At 45.9% G+C, this 21,580-nt stretch overlaps 1 protein-coding gene across 4 annotated transcripts in view; it reads right to left on the bottom strand.

The window, feature by feature from the left end:
* Nucleotides 1-21,580, bottom strand: part of ADGRB1 (adhesion G protein-coupled receptor B1) — a 381,525-nt gene that overhangs the window by 196,216 nt on the left and 163,729 nt on the right. For all 4 annotated transcript variants that reach the window (XM_081012479.1, XM_081012478.1, XM_081012481.1 and 1 more), the window contains exon 3: nt 11,227-11,385. In XM_081012479.1, the coding sequence (XP_080868605.1) occupies nt 11,227-11,385 (159 nt within the window). The remainder of the gene's footprint in view (nt 1-11,226; nt 11,386-21,580) is intronic.

A 21,580-nucleotide genomic window follows, 5' to 3' on the forward strand; every position in this document is an offset into this window, starting at 1 on the left:
ACATTAAAGACTTCCCTAAACAGGGCTGCCTTCAAATGCCTTCTAAGGGTTATGTTGCTACTCATCTCCTTGATACCTGATGGGAGGGCATTCTGCAGGGTTGATGCCACTACCGAGAAGGCCCCGTGCCTGGTTCCCTGTAACCTCACTTTTCACAGTGAGGAAGTCACCAGAAGGCCCTTGGAGCTGGACCTCAGTGACCAGGCCAAGAGATGGGGCTCTGCTCTGTCCTGCCTCCATGGTTGGAGACAGCAATACTTCTGACTACCAATTGCTGGAAACCACAAGAGGAGAAAAGGCTCTTGCATTTGAGTCCTGCTTGCTGGTTTCCCACAGGTTGGCCAACCTGAGAACAGGATGCTGGACTAGGTTATTATTATTCCTGTGGAACGCCCTTCCATCAGATGTCAAAGAGATAAATAATTATACGATCTTCTGTAGACATCTGAAGGCAGCCCTGTATCGGGAGGCTTTTAATGTGTTATATTCGTTGTTGTTGTTGTGTTTTTGCATATCCTGTTGGAAGCTGCCCAGAGTGGATGGGGCAACCTAGTCAGATGGGCAGAGTAATAATAATAATAATAATAATAATAATAATAATAATAATATGAATCAATGACCAGATCCAGCAAGCTGTTCTCGTGTTCTTACATTAATCAAGCTGCATAGCTGTGGCCGCTTCAAGGAAAATTCCCAACCCTGCAATATGCAGAGTGCATCTCTTATCTTTGGGAACAGCAGCAGTGAGCAGTCCTGCTATTAGAGACCAAGGCTAATCTTCTGTGTGTCTGCAAGTATAACACACATGCTCAGCAATATTTGGGTGGCTGATGGTTGTTAAAGAGACAAGTGGAAAGACGAAGACAACAAGTTTAATTTCAGTACGGCTTTTGACAAAGTACCCCCTGATATTCTTGCAGAGAAGATGGTAAAGTGTGGGCTGGACGGAGTAACTGTTTGGTTAAGAAAGCTTTTCAAAATTTGATGATGTCGATATATATATATATATTCTCTTTTTGTTAACAGAACTTCTTTGGTTTCCAGCATGGTTCCTGCTGGTGGCGAGGAGGAAGACAAATTCTCTGGCAGGATCCAGCAAGTTTGTTCAGCGGGAGATAATCCCATCGGCCTTTCTCCTGCTCGGCACCCGGGTTCCACCTGATGAACCGCTCCTAATGACTGATCTCGCTTGCTAATGAGTTGTGTGATTGCTTTCTGCTCCCCTGCTGCCATGCCTGGTCTCAGCTGCTGTGCCTGTTGCTAATTAAAGCTGATGGGGCAAAAGGCCTGAATTTTAAGAAGGTCTCTTTCTTGGGAGAACAAAAACAAAAGCCCCCATTGAGGCCACCTGACAACCCGCCCCAAAATCAGTCCATTCCCCAGCATGTGGTCATAAGTTGAACTGGGAGCCTTCAAGGGTCTATGGGTCACCAGAAGTTTCACAACAACAAAGGTACTTCTAGCCTTATTGTTGCTGTTGTTTAGTCATTTAGTTGTGTCTGACTCTTTGTGACCCCATGGACCAGAGCACGCCAGGCACTTCTGTCTTCCACTGCCTCCCGCAGTTTGGTCAAACTCATGCTGGTAGCTTCGAGAACACAGTCCCACCATCTCGTCCTCTGTCGTCCCCTTCTCCTTGTGCCCTCCATTTTTCCCAACATCAGGGGTTTTTCCAAGGAGTCTTCTCTTCTCATGAGGTGGCCAAAGTATTGGAGCCTCAGCTTCAGGATCTGTCCTTCCAGGGAGCACTCGGGACTGATTTCCTTAAGAATGGATAGGTTTGATCTTCTTGCAGTCCATGGGACTCTCAAGAGTCTTCTCCAGCACCAGAATTCAAAAGCATCGATTCTTCTAGCCTTAGGTTTCACATTAAATGAGGAGGAGATCCTGGGCCTTCAGTGGCAGGGTGGACATGTGCCCTCCTTTACAGAGGACAGTCCTATCTTTGAAGGATCTTGGGCAGCCAACTATGTGGAACTGTGGAACTCATCCCTGCAGGAGTCTGTAATGACTAGCAACTTGGATGGTTCTAAAAGTGAATTGTTCAAATTAATGGGCAAAGGCACTGTTGTATCTGAAATTATGGTAGGGGAGATACTCAGAAATATGCTTCTCATAGAATCCTACAGTTGGGAGGGACCCTGAGGGTCATCTAGTCCAACCCCCCTGCAATGCAGGAATATGTAGCTGCTCCTTACAGGGATTGAACCTGCAACCTTGGCATTGTCAGCAGCATGCTCTAGCCATGATGGCTGTGCTCTGCCACCATAGTCAAAGGCGGCAAAGCTTCTGAATTCCAGTTGCTCAAAACCACAGGAACATAGCTGTCAACATTTCCCCTTTTTTAAGGGAAATTCCCTTATTCCAAATAGGATTCCTCACAAGAAAAGGGAAAAGTTGACAGCTATGCACAGGAAGGGAGAGGGCTGTTGTGCTTGAGGCCTCCTTGCAGATTTCCCAGGGGTATCTGGTTGGCCATTTTGAGAACAGAAAGCTGCACTAGATCTTGGCTTGATCAGGCAGGATTTTCTTATGCTCTTAGGTATAAATTCTGTGGTATGTATCAAGAATTAAACTCCTTCGGTCTGTCTAGAGCCTACAGCCAATTAGATTCACAAGGATGACCCTGAGTTCTAATTCAGCATGGGCAAAAGTGTCAGATTCAGTTTCTCATTCCTCTTCCTCTTCCTCCTCCTTTATTAAAATTTGTACAACCCATTTCACCTGAAGATCACAGGGTGGTTTACAACATACAAATGCAAAATGAGGACATGAAATGTATAATAATAACCCCCTTCACACAAACACATTTAAAATGCCCTGGGAAGTTAAGCAGCCAAAGGCCTGGTTAAAGAGAAAGGTTTTCATCTAGTGCCAAAGTCCTAGTTCCATCATGATGAGAAAGGCTGGGGGGCAGCGGCGTAGCGTGGGTTGTCAGCACCCGGGGCAAGGCAAGTAATTTGTGCCCCCTAACCCGGGGCAAGGCAAGTAATTTGCGCCCCCTAACCTCTAACCTGCCGCCGCTGCCAGCTTCTTCTTGCTGCTGCCTGGGCTGGTCTGGTGTGGTTCTCTCCCGCGCTCAGCGCTGCGCTGGGCGGCCGCTGCACTGTCCCTCCCCCAGATAGTCCCTCGCTCTCTCTCTGCACCGCACGCCTGGCACCCACCCCCTCCACAGTGGGCGGCGACCCAGCGGCTCGGATCGGATTCGCACAGCCAGCACTGCAGTGAGAGAGAGTGAGTGAGCCAGGTAGGGGCAGAGAGCTGCGAGTGCGAGCGCGCCCCCCCCCCAGATGTTGCGCCCGGTGCGGCCGGCCCCCCCTGCACCCCCACGCTACGCCACTGCTGGGGGAGAGAGTTCCCTCTGTCTGCTTTCCCCACCCCATGCCTAGAAACATTCCATCGTGCCTCTCCTTAGCTGCCTTCCCTCCCAGCTAAATAATGAAAAATGCTGTAGGCTTTCTTCGTGGGAAAGGTGCTTCACTCCGCCGATGACTGTCAGGTGCGTCAATGTGCCATGTCAGTGCCAAGACTCATTATTCATGTCGCGCAACCTGTGGCAGAAGCCTGATCTGCCACAGCAATCCTTGTGGGGTTTTTAAATATATTTTTATGATGTAGATCTTGTAAAAGGTCATCTCTCAGCGAAGGAGTATTAAGGCATTACTGACTGACAGCAGGCTTATCCCACGCATAGCACGTCAAGGAACCATTTACAAGCCCAGCTGATGCAGAAGAACTCTTCCGTCACCCTGAGCACACGAGGGAGACGCCTCATGTTATCTCACAAGGGGTGATATTTTGGGGCATTTGAGGGGTGGGTGGCAGCCAGCAGCAAACCCATGATCGGGAACCCTTTGAATGTCAGGGAAAACATACAGATCCCCAAGTTGTTTCTGAAAGAAGCGTGTTGAACGAGCCAGCCCTTTGATGTGCATCAGTTTTGACAGCTGCCTGGCGTGGTGGTGGAGGTGAAGAACCAAGCCTGCAAGAACAAGGAGTGGGAAGCCTCTGCCACGCCTGATCTGCGTATATATTCTGAAATGTCAGGCGCTGCTGCTTGCCAGACGGCAGCGTGCACCCAATTCAACTGGCTCCCTTGCTGCTATCGTTTTCAGAGAGTAAACAGGAGCTGCTGGTGATGTTCTCAGCCCGCTCTGTGGCACCGTCTCATGAAACCCACAGGCGTTGGCACTTTGCGACGACGTGTCAGGGAGCTTGTTGACATACTGTTGCTTCAGCTTGGATTTATTTATTAATTGGCTGGGTAGGTGACGGTGATGGGAATTCACCCTGCTCAAGCACCAATTCAAAGCAGCTTGAAATCATGGTCTTCGCTCCTCAACCTGTGAAAGTCTTCCCATCGGTTGAGCTCAACTCCAAGTTCCCTCTTTGGGGGTAAGCATATGATCTGCCGAAGAATTGATGCTTTTGAATTATGGTGCTGGAGGAGACTCTTGAGAGTCCCATAGGCTGCAAGAAGATCAAACTGATCCATTCTGAAGGAAATCAGCCCTGATTGCTCCCTGGAAGGACAGATCCTGAAGCTGAGGCTCCAAGACTTTCGCCACCTCAGGAGAAGAGAAGACTCCCTGGGAAAGACCCTGATGTTGGGAAAGGTGGAGGGCACAAGGAGAAGGAGACGACAGAGAACGAGATGGCTGGACAGTGTTCCTGAAGCTACCACCATGAGTTTCAAATAGTCTGTAAATTCACTCCAATCTTCTGAGAATCTCTGGTCCCGCAGGTTTCGAATTCTTCCTGTTATGCAGATGGACTAATTCTGCACAGTCCATCAGTTTCAGGGCAGGAATGTCCAACAGGTAGATCGTGATCTACCGGTAGATCACTGGACGTCTGTGGTAATTACTGGTAAATCACTGGCTCCCCTCAAAGAAGTTCAACAAGTTTGGCTCCCCTAAAAAAAAAAGCTCAACATATTTGCCCTGCACTCCCCCCCAAAGCAGGGCTTTCCTCATCCCTAAAAGAAGCTCAACAACTTTGACCTGAACCCCCCAAAAGAGGGTAGATCACTGCCAATTTTAAACTCTGTGCATAGATCTCAGTCTCTTGGGAGTTGGCCACTCCTCCTCTAGGGCATTGACTGGCAGACGGTCTCCAGGGTTTCTGACAAAAAATATCCCCAGCCCGACGGTCTCCAGGGTTTCTGACAAAAAATATCCCCAGCCCATCCTGGGATTCCGAGGGATCAAACCTGAGATCTTCTACATGCAAAGCAGGTGTCCTACCACTGAATATACCTACAGTATCATGAGTCATACTGATCTTTCGGAGGGAGGCACATTGCTGTTCTATGTAGCTAGAGCCTGCCTAGGACACACGCCCTTCCTATTTTCTGAACTTTCTGTGTATTTTGGTTGTGAAAGGTTTAATTATGACAAAAAGAAAAATACTGTTTTAGCATCACATACTGTGAGGAGGCTGTTTGGAAATGTATATTCTGAATTGAAGCAGGGGTGGGTGGAAACTGCTAGTTCTGCTGCATAACTATTTTAAAAAAGCACTTCTCCGCTGTTAATTTAGACTCCAGTGTGAAGTCTGAATTAATTAGAAATGTCTTCCGGAACACTGATTATTTCGCCAACACATGAAGGCTTGAAGCAAGTGTCTTCCCACTTTTCCAGTCGTACTTCTAATGCATTTAAAGCCCACCTTCTCTCCAAGAATTAACAGGGCTTTTTCTCCTCCATTTTTTTCCCTCACAACCACCCTGCGAGGTATGTTATGCTAAGAGAGCATGACTGACTCAAGGTTGTGTCATGTGAAACACAAGAGCAGTCAAGTACAACATTCCTAGAGTGAACATGTTTGCACATGGGGAGGAATGTTTGTCCAGCCAGCAGGTAAACTTCCTGTTTCCTTCTGGGCTGGGACAGACTTCCTCTGCATGTGACTAGAGGTGGGTGTGGCCTCACCTGTACAGGTAATGACAAAAGCACAGGGCAGGGCAGCCATCTATCTCTCTCTTTGACTACATGCATCAAAGAAGCAACATCTGCTTAGCCAAAGATGATCTCTTGGCCTCCAGCCAAGAGAAAACAAAGGGACTGTCTATTTATGAGATAGTTTCCAGATGTATGTTACTTTTCTAAGTTAAGTCTGCCTTCTGGGATCTGATTGTGAACAGAATGTGAGTAAACTCTTTTTTATACTTTTATAGAAGACTGTATCATGTCTTATCTTTTATGAGGGAATAAAGGGGGAAATACCAGAACAGTTATTATAGAGGCTTTAGAGAGCCTGAGCAAACGCATCTGCTGCAAGTTTAAAAGGGGGAATGTTACTCTGCTAAATTGTGAACTTGTTAATGCAAGTAGGAAAGGCTGTAATCAAACAATATATCCTCTCCTGCATCCCTGAACATTCCCACAAAGGTCTCCTAAGAAGCAACAAGGATCAGTCCTGTCCAACCCTAAACAACTGTGCTGTGACAGCTGGGGAGGTTGAGAGTCTCTGGCTGTCAACGTTTGGACACTTGATTGCTCCAAGGCCCTCTTGATCACATGGGAACTACATTTCCCATCATGCCAAGTGTATGGACAAGCCTTGTAGCATCCCAGGCCTAAAGGAGCATGCAACTGGTAGACGCTTATTCAGGCTTCGGTTTGCTGAAGAATTTATAGTTATTGTTGCACAACAGTAGGGAGGGAGAGGGGGGAGAAATCCAGTTCACTTTGCATTTTGATGTAAAGCTCATTAATTGGTGCTTACAGAAACATTACACAAACAGAAACACGGCTGTTCTTAACGATTACCACCGTTCTGATGCATACATTAAGGGGGAAATGTTCATGAAATGCACAAATTAGTGAAAATATCATTACACAAATGTATCATATTAGGAAAAATGTGCTTATCTGGAGAAAATGTGCTAAAATACTTGATTTTTTAAAAAAAATTAAATCACAAATGAATGCAGAATTGTGGAGAATGGAATTTGGGACTGGAGAAATGAGAAACTGATAATAATGGAAATGGACCAATTTCTCCATCACTTCATACCTGTGACATTATCAAGGTGTGCCAAGTCTCAGATGCTTACAAGCAGCTGTAGACCATGATCAGATTTGCTTTAGACCACTGTCAGCTGGTGAAATGGCTAAACTCCAGTAAATGCGGATTTTAGAGAAACCCTTTATGGGAATACCTGTGATTCCTGCATTGCGGGGTGTTAAACTTGATGGTTGTTTGGGCCCCTTCCATCTCTATGGTTTTATAATTCTGTTAACATTCTACAAATTCTTTGGGAGGGCTTGTTCTCAGATCCCAGATGAGAATTTCCCAGATTTTCTCCTTGCTTTCCACCAAACCATTCCTTCCTTGTCCACTAGACAAAGTACACCTCTTTCCCGCCCCCCCCTCACGTATTGGGCAGATGATGCTAGTTGCTGGCTGCTGAGATGTGTTTGGCCTGTGAAACCGCTACCTTGGTCCACGTCCAATAGATGGCAGAGGTCTCTGTGTCTGAATTAGCAAGGAAGGGATCGCTGGGTTCTTTGCCTCGAGCAAGCAATAAACAGAAATTACTACAAACTCTGGATGCTGTCCTACAGACCGGCTTTTCTCCCCCTCCCCAACAACAACAAGAACACCAAACTGGCTGGACGGAAAGAAAAGACACCAGCTGGGGGAAAGGAAAATGGCTGTTGTTAAACCTGAAGTAATTCTGTTTTCAATCTGCAATAAACAGTAATTCTCACCAAGACCCTGGAGGCGTCAGACTTTTGCCTACGAAGACACTCGGAAGCCTGCATTTATATGCAAAAGCTAACGCCACCTATGAAATGCTAGTGCCCTTTATTGCTTTTCTTGGGTTGGAGTCTGAGGCTGCGGAAGGTGTTGGCTGGTCTTTGTTTATTTCTTTCCTCCCTTGTGGATGCCACCAGCTAGTAACTTTCTTGGGGCAGAGACCTGACAGCATGGCACATTGGCTTAAATTCTGGGTGGGGACTGTGCCCAATACATGTTTGCAGCCTGGGGCAAATTACAGTGTCGTATGCCAGTCCCTCAATCCCACACAGAGAGGGTGGCTGGAACAGGAACTGAATCTCAGTTCAGCACTGCAGAAAGGACAGCAAGCTTCGCTGCATCCAAAAACACAGGGCAAGAGAGGGCAATTGATGGTCCTAATGGCTGTGCTCTGCCTCCATAATTGGAAATGGAGGCAGTGAGAGATTTTACTTTCTTGGGCTCCATGATCATTGCCGATGGTGACAGCAGTCAAGAAATTAAATGACGCCTGCTTCTTGGGAGAAAAGCAATGACAAACCTAGACAGCATCTTAAAAAGCAGAGACATCACCTTGCCGACAAAGGTCCGTATAGTTAAAGCTATGGTTTTCCCAGTAGTGATGTATGGAAGTGAGAGCTGGACCACAAAGAAGGCTGATCACCAAAGAATGGATGCTTTTGAATTCTGGTGCTGGAGGAGACTCTTGAGAGTCCCATGGACTGCAAGAAGATCAAACCTCTTCATTCTGAAGGAAATCAGCCCTGAGTGCTCACTGGAAGGACAGATCCTGAAGCTGAGACTCCAATACTTTGGCCACCTCATGAGAAGAGAAGACGCCCTGGAAAAGACCCTGATGTTGGGAAAGAGGGAGGGCCCAAGGAGAAGGAGACGACAGAGGACGAGATTGTGGGACAGTGTTCTCAAAGCTACCAGCATGAGTTTGACCAAACTGCGGGAGGCAGTGGAAGACAGGAGTGCCTGGCGTGCTCTGGTCCATGGGCTCACGAAGAGTCGGACATGACTAAATGACTAAACAACAAAAGAGGGAGAGGGAACTGCTGGGAAGACTCTGTTTAAAGTACAAAGGCTGGGATGCCGCTGTTCCTCTTGGGAAACTGAACTGGATTTGGAAAGGGAGCAATTGATTGCTGCTCTGATGCTACAGAAAACCAGTGCCTTAGCTACTCTGTATTATGATACAAGTAGATGAGGTTCTCCTTTAAACAAACAAGCAAACAAAATAGAAAAGGGAAGAGGAAGAGGACCACCACCCCCATCCTGGAGGCGCTGAAAGAATTGGTAATGGACACAGGAGGAAATATCAAATCTCCCTCCTTCTGCACTTACAGGTGCATTTGATTCATTTTTTAAAAAATAGGATAAAAACCTGCATGAGATCCAGATCACAAACCTCCCGCCGTCTCATCTAATCCTGGCCCTCAGTCCCACGCCTATTTGGAGAGCTGATAGAGCTAGATAGAGGCGAGTCAACAAGGGGAAACTTTGGCAAGGATCCCTCTGCCCGTCTAGACAAATTAGTCAAAGGGAATGAAAAGATGAAAGCCTAATGCAGTGGAAAGTTTCCATTTAAAGATTCCAGCTACAATATGATTTAACTTTATGGAAATGCCAAACAACGTGTGAAATCATTCTAGTCCTTCCAGGGCTCAAGCTTTTCTGAGCAAGGGCTGTTGCATCCCTGACTCTGCTAAGGAAACAAAAATAAAATAAAATAAAATAAAATAAATTCCTTCCAGTAACACCTTAGAGATCAACTAAGTTTGTTATTGGTAGGAGCTTTCGTGTGCATGCACACTTCTTCAGATACGAAAGTTCATACCAATAACAAACTTAGTTGATGGGAGTTGTAGTTCAAAATATCTGGAAGGCACCAGGCTGCAGGGGAATGGACTGGTCGGAAGGTCTAATCGTATTTCACTGAAAACCACAGGAAAAGTTGGAGATAAAGGATGCACAAAAGGCAAGCGCTCTTTAGACCAGGGATGGGGAACCTGTTGCTCTATAGGCATTGCTGAACGACAGCTCCCATCGACCCTCACCATTGGGCATGCTGGTTGGGGCAGATTGGAGCTGGATTGCAAAAGATTCCACAACTCTGCCTTAAAGCAGACCACGGTAATGTGTCCTATTCACCAGAATCTGATAGTCTTTAAATAATAATTTTCATCTGAGGAATGTTAGGGATTATGTATAAGGGTGAGTTGCAAATTCCCTGTTGGTCCCTGTTGATAACAGGGGCTCTCACAGAATCATAGGGTTGAAAGGGACCCAGGGTCAGCTAGTCCAACCCCAGAAAAACTTTCTGACAGTAAGAGCTGTTTGGCAGTGGAATAGACTCCCACAAGAGGTGGTGGACTCTCCTTCCTTGGAGGTTGGATGACCATCTGTCATGGATGCTTTAGCTGAGATTCCTGCATTGTGGGGGGCGGGGTTGGACTAAATAATAATAATAATAATAATAATAATAATAATAATAATAATAATTTATTTATATCCCACCCTCCCCAGCCGAAGCTGGGCTCAGCGCGGCTAACAACAATAAAAGTTACACAGCATTCTAAAATCAATTCATTCTAAAATCAATTCAAAATCAAATGAATGGCAACCATTGGGCTAGAGTTCTATGAGGATTACCAAAGGAGGGGGTCAGACTGTGCCTTGGCCAAAGGCCTGGTGGAACAGCTCTGTCTTGCAGACCCTGCGGAAAGAAGTCCTGCAGAGCCCTGGTCTCTTGTGACAGAGCGTTCCACCAGATCGGGGCCACAGCCGAAAAAGCCCTGGCTCTGCTTGAGGCCAGCCTAACCTCCATGTGGCCTGGGACCTCCAAGATGTTTTTGTTTGAAGACTGTAAGTTCCTCCGTGGGGCATACCAGGAGAGGCGGTCCTGTAGGTACGAGGGTCCTAGGCCGTATAGGGCTTTAAAGGTTAAAATCAGCACCTTAAATCTGATCCTGTACTCCACCGGGAGCCAGTGCAGCTGATATAGCACCGGGTGAATATGATCCTGCAGTGAGGACCCCATAAGGAGTCTCGCCGCTGCATTCTGCACCCGCTGGAGTTTCTGGGTCAGTCTCAAGGGCAGCCCCACGTAGAGTGAGTTACAATAATCCAGTCTGGAGGTGACCGTCAGGTGGATCACAGTGGCTAGGTCAGGGCGAGAGAGATGACCCTTGAGTCCCTTCCAGCTCTTAAGATTCTATGATTCTCCCCCCCCCCCCACCAACACACCCCAAAATCACTTCTGGGTGTTCCTACCATTCTCCACAGCAAATTTGGGGAAGGGTGCACGAGGAGATGAAAGGGAAGGGAAACTTATTTTGTGCAAGCAGAAGTCTTTGTGCCAATGTGATGATTTCATTGGACACAGCCCACCTTAATAGGGCCTGAATGTGAGCAACAGTTCTGCACAGTTGTCAGGATCATGAATGTGGTGAGCTGGAAACACAAGCCACTTACGGTTGCAAGCTTTCCTGTTGCACAGCCGGCCTTCTTCTAAGACTCCCTCGCAGATGATGCCATCGTCCGGAAGGGGCTGGCAGGTCCGGGTGCGAGTCTGCAGGCCTCCTCCACAGTCCCGGGTGCATTCTCCCCACAGCGACCAGGGGTTCCAACCACCTGAGGACCAGCCAGGGGGAAAGAAAAAGAAAAGCCTCAGCTGCCATGCTTTGAACTTCAAGATACGGCCACCCCCACCCCCTCCATGTTTGTTTGCTTCATATATGCACCAGTGTCATTCAGAAATGGACCCTCCATTTCAAGACACTATATTTTATTTTATTTTTTAAGTATAAATTTTATTAGTATTTTCCGCACAACAACACAAAAAATATCGAAAAGTAACAATACATAAAACACAAAAACCAACATTCAAAAAAAACAAAAAAATCCATATCTTACAAGTTAATAATATAAACACTAAAAAGAAAAACAAACATTGACTTCCACCAATCCCACAGCACCTCCTTTATTTCTCACTGTGTCTTCCTGTTTTCCTTATCATCTCTATCCTAGCATCTAGATATAAATCCCTCTTTCTTATCCTTTCACTTCACAAGGTTATTCCAGACTCAGCCAGATTTCTGTCCTCGAACCTTGGCTTTTAAGGTATTCATTTAGACACTCCCATTCCTTTTTCACTTCACTGTTTGGTTTTTGTCTTATTATATCTGTCAATTTGGCTAATTCTAAATATTCTGAAAGTCAAGACACTATACATCATTGGTGGGTAATCCTCATCCTAGCTGAACTAGTGAAGCACTGTGGTTATTCATTGCAAATGAAACTGCCCTCTGCAGATGCTCAGAGGAGCTCTCTTCGCTCTCATTTCACCATGCGCTCCCGGCCTGAGTACAGCCCATCATTGGATGAGGCCTATATTTTGGAGACTACCAAGTGATGGGAAAAAAATATGATGACAATGATGATGATGATGATGAACCTCTAAATCTATTCTGAATTTCAATCCAGGAGAAATCCAGTGACAGATCTAGTCTTGTTTTGTTTTCCTTATGATCCAGCAACAGCTGATGACAACAAGAAGGGAAGAGTCTGAAAGTCGCATTTGCTGCCTTCATGAATAGCTGAAATTGACAAACTCCCGGGATTCATTCAGAATCCTTGCAATCAAAGATGGGAAGTTATTATTGTGGAAAGCAACATTTGTTTTCCTAAGAGGAGGCGAAATCAGAAGACCAAATGACCGCCTCCCCAGATGCACATGCAAACACTTCTCATTCAGAGCATTTCCTCCCAGCTGCTGGCCCAGAATTCTCCCCAGTTGTCTCTTCTTTTCTTTTGGCCTTAAATGGCGGGGTAGGGATGGGAGCGAAGGGAGGGAGAGATACGCCAACTGCCTGGCTGCATTATTCAGCACTCTAGACAACGGGTGAAAATCCAGTGCTGCCGTCCTGCTCAAGGAATAGATTTTAACTCAGCGTCCATCAACATAAGAGAAGGAGAGGCAGTTTTGTGTGATTCTCCCTTCCCATTGTGTCCCCTGCATCTGTTCCAGAGCATCAGAACCACTGGGTAGAACGGTGTGAATACCTGGGGGTGGGGAGTGGGAGATAAAAGTGGGCAGTATCAGTGGGTCGAGTTCATTAATTTTGTTGAATTAATTAAACTAAATAGTTTTAATTGGATTTTGAATAGGTGTGCAATTAATCGTGACTCTTTCGAATTTAATTGTGTTATTATCTTTCTTGGTGGGTTGCGAAATCTGCTCCTCTGAATAATGCTCTCTTTATCTTTCTCTCTCTCTACACACACACACACACAAATTAAATTTTCTCTGATTAGACAACCATAAAATGTTCTTCTCTTTCCATGGTTCATTTTGCATATCATAAATCCCTGCATATTTTACATAAACTAAACCATTCATTATTAGGTAAAGGTAAAAAGACCCCTGACCACTAGGTCCAGTCGTGGCTGACTCTGGGGTTGCGGCGCTCATCTCACTTTATTGGCCGGGGGAGCCAGCGTACAGCTTCTGGGTCATGTGGCCAGCATGACTGTGCCACTTCTGGCGAACCAGAGCAGCGCATGGAAATGCCGTTTTCCTTCCCGCCGGAGCGGTCCCTATTTATCTACTTGCACTTTTGACGTGCATTTGAACTGCTAGGTTGGCAGGAGCAGGGACCGAGCAATGGGAGCTCACCCCGTCGTGGGGATTCGAACCACCGACCTTCTGATCAGCAAGTCCTAGGCTCTGTGGTTTAACCCACAGTGCCACCCGCGTCCCATATTCCATTATTACATCCAATAAAAAACCTTGTTTGCGCTGTTGAATTTATCTTAATGCTGCCAGCATTTTTCAAATGTATACAATTAATCAAATGTACATCAATAAACATTTCCCAATCTTCTTTTAAATGTTCTTCTTGTTCTCTTATTCTATACGTTAGAGCCGCAAGCTGTGCATATTCCATCAGTTTAAGTTGTCATTCTTCTCTAGTTGGGACCTTGCTCGTTTTCAGTTTTTTGAGCTAACAAAACACAGGCCACCACTGAATAATGTTTTCTATAGGATAGGGTCAGGGGATCTGGAGATGAGTTTATGGAACCAACTGGGTGGCTGCCCGAAAGAGTTCAAGAATCATTGGTTTAGATGGTGGCATCGGAGGAGGCAGAACTGCAGGAAAATGCCTCCCCTAGGTAGTCTCCATCTGTTGCTTTTGAACCACCGCTCATTAGCCCCAAACAGCATGGTCAATTATCAAGGATGATGTTGAGTTGTAGTCTATCAACATCTTGAGGGCACCAAATTGACTTCTCTTTCATTTGCAGATGCCTCTGCAAGATCAAAAGCTATTCTAGGATCAGAACATTGGACTTCACGCTACACAGGTCCAAACATCCATTCCCTGATTGGAAACAGTCACTCATTTATACTAGGGCTGCAACTTTTAACCTATAGGTGGTGGCTAACCTTTTCCCACCCACCCCCAGGTGTGGCTGGACTACAACTCCCATCATCCTTGACTATTGACCATGCTTGTTGGGGATGATGAAAGATGGAGTTCAACAACCTGGAGATGGCAGTCACCATCTTAAAACAGGCATTCCTTGTTCACTCTGAAACAGGAGAGTTCATAAGGAGAGGCGAAACGTCTACCTAATGAGGATGCTTATAGCAGAATCAGCAAAGTTACTTTTGAGGTCTCTTCCAACTTTATGATTCTGTTCTTCTAGGAGGGCTTGACCCATCTAGGACAGCGTTTGCTGCAGGGTATGCATCTATCATGAAGAAAAACAAATGATTTCCCCCACGCTGCAAACTATAGTTTTAGAAAAGTGAAAAAGTATGTAAATTTCATTGACTGCATTGATCATCTACAATTTGTTTAATCAGGCAACAACCCTAATTTTGACTAGAGACTGAAGCGTCTTGCCTCCCAAATGTTTTGGACCAGGCTTCCTCAACCTGGGCCCTCTAGATGTTTTGAGACTATGATTCCCAGCATCCATGATCACTGGTCCTGCTAGCTAGGGATCATGGGAGTTGTAGGCCAAAAACATCAGGAGGGCTGAAGTTGAGGAAACCTGTTTTAGACAGATGCCCTCCCCAACACCTACCAATTTGACACCTCTGTAGGCCAGCTGACCATTTGCTGAATCACCACTACATCAGCTGCCTACAGGATTTTACCACATAGTTATACCTAGGAGAAATGGAGGAGACATTTGTTCAGACTGCTTTTCACAATGGATGGACCTGATCCCATGTTCCCAAACTTGCTTGCAGATTAGAATCAGATTGCAACCTTTACTGGATTTTGCAAGGCAGTTTCAGTGTGCAAAGAATGCACGCACACAAAATTGCATTTTACTTTTGAAAAGCACACATTAAAATGTGTATTTTATGGGGAAACACAATGTGGAAACTGAACTTTTATGTAAGAGGCGTGCATCAAATTCATACAAAGGCATTCAGTTTGAATGGCCAATTTCTGTGCATTCTTTCTAAAAAGTGGGATGGAGCGGGCTTCGGACTGAGTGGTGGAATTAGGCCCTTCACACCATAACTACCGTATTTTTCGCTCTATAACACGCACCCGACCATAACACGCACGTAGTTTTTAGAGGAGGAAAATCCGTAGGCATGCCACCCGTAGGCATTCCCTCCGTAACACGCACAGACATTTCCCCTTACTTTTTAGGAGGAAAAAAGTGAGTGTTATGGTGCAAAAAATACGGTACTTATAATACCCATATCCTTGCTTGCCCCTTGATGTGAATGGGCAAAGGGGTAGGAGATAAAGGAAAAGGTCTGACTTCTGAACCTGCGGGGAGCCTGGAACTGAATATCTGAGGAAAGGCCATCTGCTGAGCAGGCAGAAGGTCACAGGTTCATTCAACTCTAAGGATATCCAGGTAGGACCAGGAGAAACCCATATCTCATGCCCAGGAGAGCTTCTGCCCGGCATTATAGACAAAACTGAACTAGATGGGCCAGAACATCCACAGCTTCCTACATTCAACCAAAGCAGCTTTAGGCTCTATCCAAAACTGGCATTGCTACTCATGTACAGGAGAAGAGTTGACCTTCAAGAAACCTGAAGGTATATTTCTCACTCCTTGAAGGTTGGTTCCCCCCCCCCCCGCCTGAACAAAGACTTCTCTAATGGCACGCAGAAGCCTTGTCTCTCCTACTTCCCGACAGGAGATGGATTGTGTTTCAAGGCCATCAACGTCTATTGACATAATGGCATCCCCTTAATGTCTCACTCAGCCCGATCGATAGCATATCCGTAACCAGACACGCCGGACTAGGTGAGGGCTAATAAACTCTTCACTCCGTGCTATTAAAAGTCCTCTCTGTCCTCCTCCAGTGGGTGAGCTGGGGAGGGATGGGGAGCGGGAGGCAGCTCCAGGCCCCACACAGTGCTTAAGCAAAACGCTTAATTGCTATGATGCATTAAAAGGCAATTTCATACTGCAGCATTAAGCAAAACGCATTTCTGCCACTGGAGCTGACTGCCAATCAGAGAAGGGCCCCTCTGCTTAATGATGGGTTATTTAAACAGCCCCATGTTTTACGACGCAATCCATTACGATATCATTAAAAACCATAAAGAGAGGTTTGGTTAGGTGCTCCGACTTGCTCTGAATGAATTAATAGATCTCCTAGAATTGTGGGCGAGAGAGACCTGGCACAGATTCCTCCCAGTTGCCTCCTCTTACTTTCCTCTTCCTAATGCCTCAGGTTTCCGCCTACCTTCTAGGGACAACCAGGTTGGTTCTTTTAAACATCCCATAAACTTGAAGACTATGACATGGGTTAGTGGTAGGAAGAATGTGAAACTCAGCACAGTTGCCCAACTGGATGGAAGCCCATTTCACAGATAAGAACACCAGAAAGCACTGCTGGATCAGACCAATGGCCCATCCTGTTCTCACAGTGGCCAACCAGTTCCCTGTAGGAAACACACAAACAGCAGCCCTCTCCTCTCCTGTGGTTTCCAGCCTCTGAATGCAGAGATAGAACGGTCACTGACTGTCAGGCTTCGTGGAATCCGATCCCCCTTCCTCGCAGCTGGCATCCAGAAAGGGAAAACAAGAAGTTCTTACCAAGGTTTTTATTTCAATATTCACAGAGATAGAGGTATGATGCCGCCTCTTAGATAATGGTGTTGCTCTGAGTAAAGTCCGACCCTCTCTGTCTCTCCTATCATACGTCATCCCTGTGCTGGCTGATCTGTGTTTTCTGCCTCTGAGCTTTCTGTTCTCCTACTTTCAATGCTTGCTGGAAACTGGGGGGGGGGGGGGGAGCATGCTTTTTAAGACACTGAGTCTGTCAGCTGTCTCCCTCCTCCTCCTCCATCTTCCTCTTTTTCTTCTTCCGGCTCCTTTCCCAATATTTCCCAGCTTCTCCCATCTGCAGCCTCTGGACTTTGACCTTCCTCAAACCACTGTTCTAAATCTATACTGTCTCCCTCTTCTTTGAGAGGTAGAGAAGGAGGGAGCAGCAGTCTCCCCCATTCCTCCTCAGTGCAGTCCCTCTACACACACATAAATGCCTGCCACCACCTTTTTGCTTCTTCAGTGTTACCACACTGCTTGCTGCCTGGCGAGGCACTCTTGCACAACAAAAGCAAGACCAAAACACAAACAAACCCAACTTGGAACACTTGCAGTGTGAAACATTACAGGATTTCAGCAGGAGGTTATAGAACATGCACCAATTGCAAATACAGGCGCATGTTTGCCCCCAAACATTTGCAGATGCAAACAGATTTGAAAGTTTGATCTCGTGGAGCTGCTCCAATGCCATCATGAGCAGAAATCATCATGAATGTACTATGAAAAGGACATCTGGGGGGTATAGCCTTGGATACTTCTACCCATCAAGCCAGCTTTAGGTAAAGGTAAAGGACTCCTGGATGGTTAAGTTCAGTCAAAGGCGACTATGGGGTTGCGGTGCTCATCTCACTTTCAGGCCAAGGGAGCTGGTGTTTGTCCACAGACAGCTTTCTGGGTCCTGTGGCCAGCAGGACTAAACTGCTTCTGGCGCAACGGAACACCATGATGGAAACTAGAGCGCACAGAAACGCCGTTTACCTTCCCACCGCAGTGGTACCTATTTATCTACTTGCACTGGTGTGTTTTTTCTGTTTTATTAAATTTGCTTAGTAACATAACATTATTATATATATTCTATAAAACAAAGAATACAGAACAAAATTCATTCATACTACAATGCCTAACTATATAACATTAATATATATGGTTTCTGAAAAAAAGGCTTACATAACAAAATCAATTCAAAATACCATCCGGTTTACTATTTTTTTCTCTCTTCCCCCTCCCTCCCCACTCCAGCCCTCCCCACCCCCAGTCAGGCCTTCCTTCTTCATATCTTTATCCATGTACACAGTCTGTTCATTCGAACTTGTATGTTAGGGTTGGCTTCCCCTCTTTCTATCCAGTTCCTGTAAAACACCCATTTATTTGTGATTCTTTGGCATTTATTTTCCCATCTATACTTGCACTGGTGTGCTTTTGAACTGCTAGGTTGGCAAGAGCTGGGACAGAGCAATGGGAGTGCACTCGGTCGTGGGGATTCTGATTGGCAAGTCCAAGAGGCTCAGTGGTTTAGACCAAAGCGCCTCCCACATCCCTAAGTCAACTTTACCCAAAAAGAACACAAAATGAGCCTTGCTGGATCAGGCCAGTGGCCCGTCTAGTTCAGCATCCTGTTCCCAGAGGGGCCAAACTGTTGCCTGTCAGAAACCTGAGAGTTGGATTCGAGCACAAGAGCGCTCTTCCTTCCTGTGGTTTCCAGCAACTGGTATTCAAAAGCATTGCTGCCTCCAACTGTGGAGATGCAGAATATGGCTCCATGAATTTAAGGCCATCCTATTTAAGGCCATCTTTGTTGATGGCTGTAACTGCCTCTTGCAGTTGCATGAAGAAGTTCTTTCTTCTGTCTTCCCTGAACCTTCCAGGATCAACCTTCCTTTCAAAATGTCATGCACAAATTGTCTCTCCTCACTTATCATCTCCTGCACCCCAGCTCAGACTTTGGAAGCATTTATTCCTCAGGTGGTCTTACACAGAGCACAGCCTACATTAGCATTATGCATGCCTGACCGGCTTTCAAATGAGCAAAATAAATATCGCTCCTTAAAAAATAAATAAATCCTTGCTTCCTTTATCCAAATGGCTGCTTGCAGCGGAACGACCGCTGATCTATTAACACAGCAGAATAGCAGTTGTAGTAATGAACCCATTGGGGGATATAGCGGATCGGAAGGCTCTGGAGGCAAGTGTTTTTGTTTTTTTTCCAGTTTACAAGGCTTTTTACATTATTACTCTGCTCTGTGACCTTGGTTCCATGAATTGTCTTGAGAGCAAAGCCACAGAAGGAGATAGCGAAGTGTCAGGATGGGAAGAGGATCACGTGATCCCATTTAATTGGGTCTGTGGGATTCTGAAGGGCATTTCAAGGTTGCTGCGCAATACGTTGGTGGGCTGGCAAGAACCCTGGAAGTCACACAGAGATCACTTGTAAGCGTCGGATTTGGCTTAGAGTCAGAAATCTCACCTCCCAACCCTTCCCATTCCATGCCCATCCCTTACGCTAGAGGCAATGAAGGCTGGAGGTGTCTGCGGAACTAGCAGACAGCATTCAGAGAGAGACTCTCTCAAAGCATCCTTTGTAGCAATCAGGCAACAGAGCAGCAAATTCATGCAATTATTTCCATTACACTCTGTAGAGCCTCCACCTGCCTAAAGCGCTACCTCCTGGTGATGGGGACCCTGTAGCAGCTGGTATTTCAGGGCCTATGTAAAGGTTAGAGCCAGAAGAAAAGATTTCTCTGAATTAGCATGGAATCATAGAGTTGGGGGCACCTCAAAGGCCATCTAGCCAAACCCCTGGCTGATGATACAGGAAACACCTCTGGTAGGTGGCTATCCAGCCTCCGCTTAAACACCTCTAATAAAGGAGAGTCCACCATCTTCCAAAGCAGGCTGCTATTGCCATCAAAAAGCTCTAATAAATGAGAGTCTTATGTTTCCTGTGGCAGTCTGTTCCGCTGGTGAACAGCTTGCACCATCAGCAAGTTCTTCTTGGTGCTTAGTCTAAATTAACAGCATGCCAAAATCTGGCCTGCATTTTCATGAGTCTGTTCTCACTCTGAAAATGCAAGCCATTTTCCTGCTACTTTTGCCCCAATGGCTTTGTTGTTCCTCCCCTTCCTTGCATGCTTAAAGAAAGCTCAAATCAGTATGTGGGAAATGTTATGAAGCACACCCAAATATATATTACATTATTTGCATAAAAGTCAAGTTGCACAAAGTACTCTAGTTCTGCAGGATATAAATATTACTGCAACAAATAACAAAGTCCACGACTCTTGCACACACACTTTAAGAGCTAATGGCATTGCTATGCATTGGACTTACTGTCAAGTAAATAAGTGTTTATTTAGGCTACTGCGGGCTCTCACTGACCTCTGCTGGACAGAATCAGATCTGCTAAATTCTGTTAACTGTCGCTAGAACAAAAGCCTCGGCCACTCAGTGTGTAAGTGGGAAGTCAGCAACTCCTATTGATATGTTCTATTTGGTGCCCGCAGGTTTAAGGGCACAGTCCATCTTAGAGAAGCAACATGAGCTCTTTGGCTCCTGTATTGAACAAGAACGTGCACTGAACACAAGGACTAAAGCAAGCTCAGGCGTCTCAAGCAACCTCTCCTAATTGTACCAAAGAGAAGAGGCTTATCTTACGAGTCAGTTCTAAGCAGTCCATTGGTCCATTTTGCCCAGTGATGTCCACTCTGGCTGGCAGAAGCTCACAATAGTCAGAGAACGATGCCTACTCTACTCAAAAAACGTGGATATGCATTGACCTCAAAGTCAAAATCGGAACTGAGCACACATTTGTCCCTATTTAAATCAAATTGGGGGAAATATTACAGTTGAGTGGAACTGCAGGCAGGACTGTAAATATAAGCAAAGGAATGAGAATGATAAAGGAATGCAGTGTGGGATATATGTTGCAGAAATAAGTATTACCTTTAAGGCAGTAGATAAAAGGGTTTGATCAGAAACATCATGGAAGTAAGTAAGGATGGGAACTCAAAATGCTAAGGGCGTATTTGTTAAATTATATGCAAATGAAGAAAAAAAATGATGAAAAAAACTTATTTAAATCAAATTGTCCGTGGGTTAATTTGCATGCGTGGAACTTCAAGAGCCAAACGCAAAGATAACAAGATTGGAAATGCATGGAAACGTTTTTGCTATTGGGATGCATAAATTCAACAAGGATGTCACAGAAGTCAGAGTCTGATCATTCCTGGAACATAGGAGTAGCAAAGCTAGATCCGGCAAAAGGGTTGTTTGGATCAGAGCTTTGTTCCCCACTCTTGGCCAGCCAGATCCCTCTGGGGAGATCACAAAGCGAACATGAAGGCAACAGCCCACCACTTATGTTGTTGTCCCCCCCCCCCCATTTGCATCAGAAATTCAGGGATATACTGCTTCTGAACAGGGACGTTCTACCGTGCTGCCATTTTTAGCTTTGGGGTACCTGTGCCATTAGGGACACTGGTGGCGCTGTGGGTTAAACCACAGAGCCTAGGACTTGCCGATCAGAAGGTCGGCGGTTCGAATCCCTGCGACTGGGTGAGCTCCCGTTGCTCGGTCCCTGCTCCTGCCAATCTAGCAATTCGAAAGCATGTCAAAGTGCAAGTAGATAAATAGGTACCGCTCTGGAGGGAAGGTAAATGGCGTTTCCGTGCACTGCTCTGGTTTGCCAGAAGCGGCTTAGTCATGCTGGCCACATGACCTGAAAGCTGTA

Source organism: Podarcis pityusensis, assembly GCF_964106645.2.
Source record: "Podarcis pityusensis genome assembly, chromosome: 7".
NCBI classification, from domain to species: domain Eukaryota; kingdom Metazoa; phylum Chordata; class Lepidosauria; order Squamata; family Lacertidae; genus Podarcis; species Podarcis pityusensis.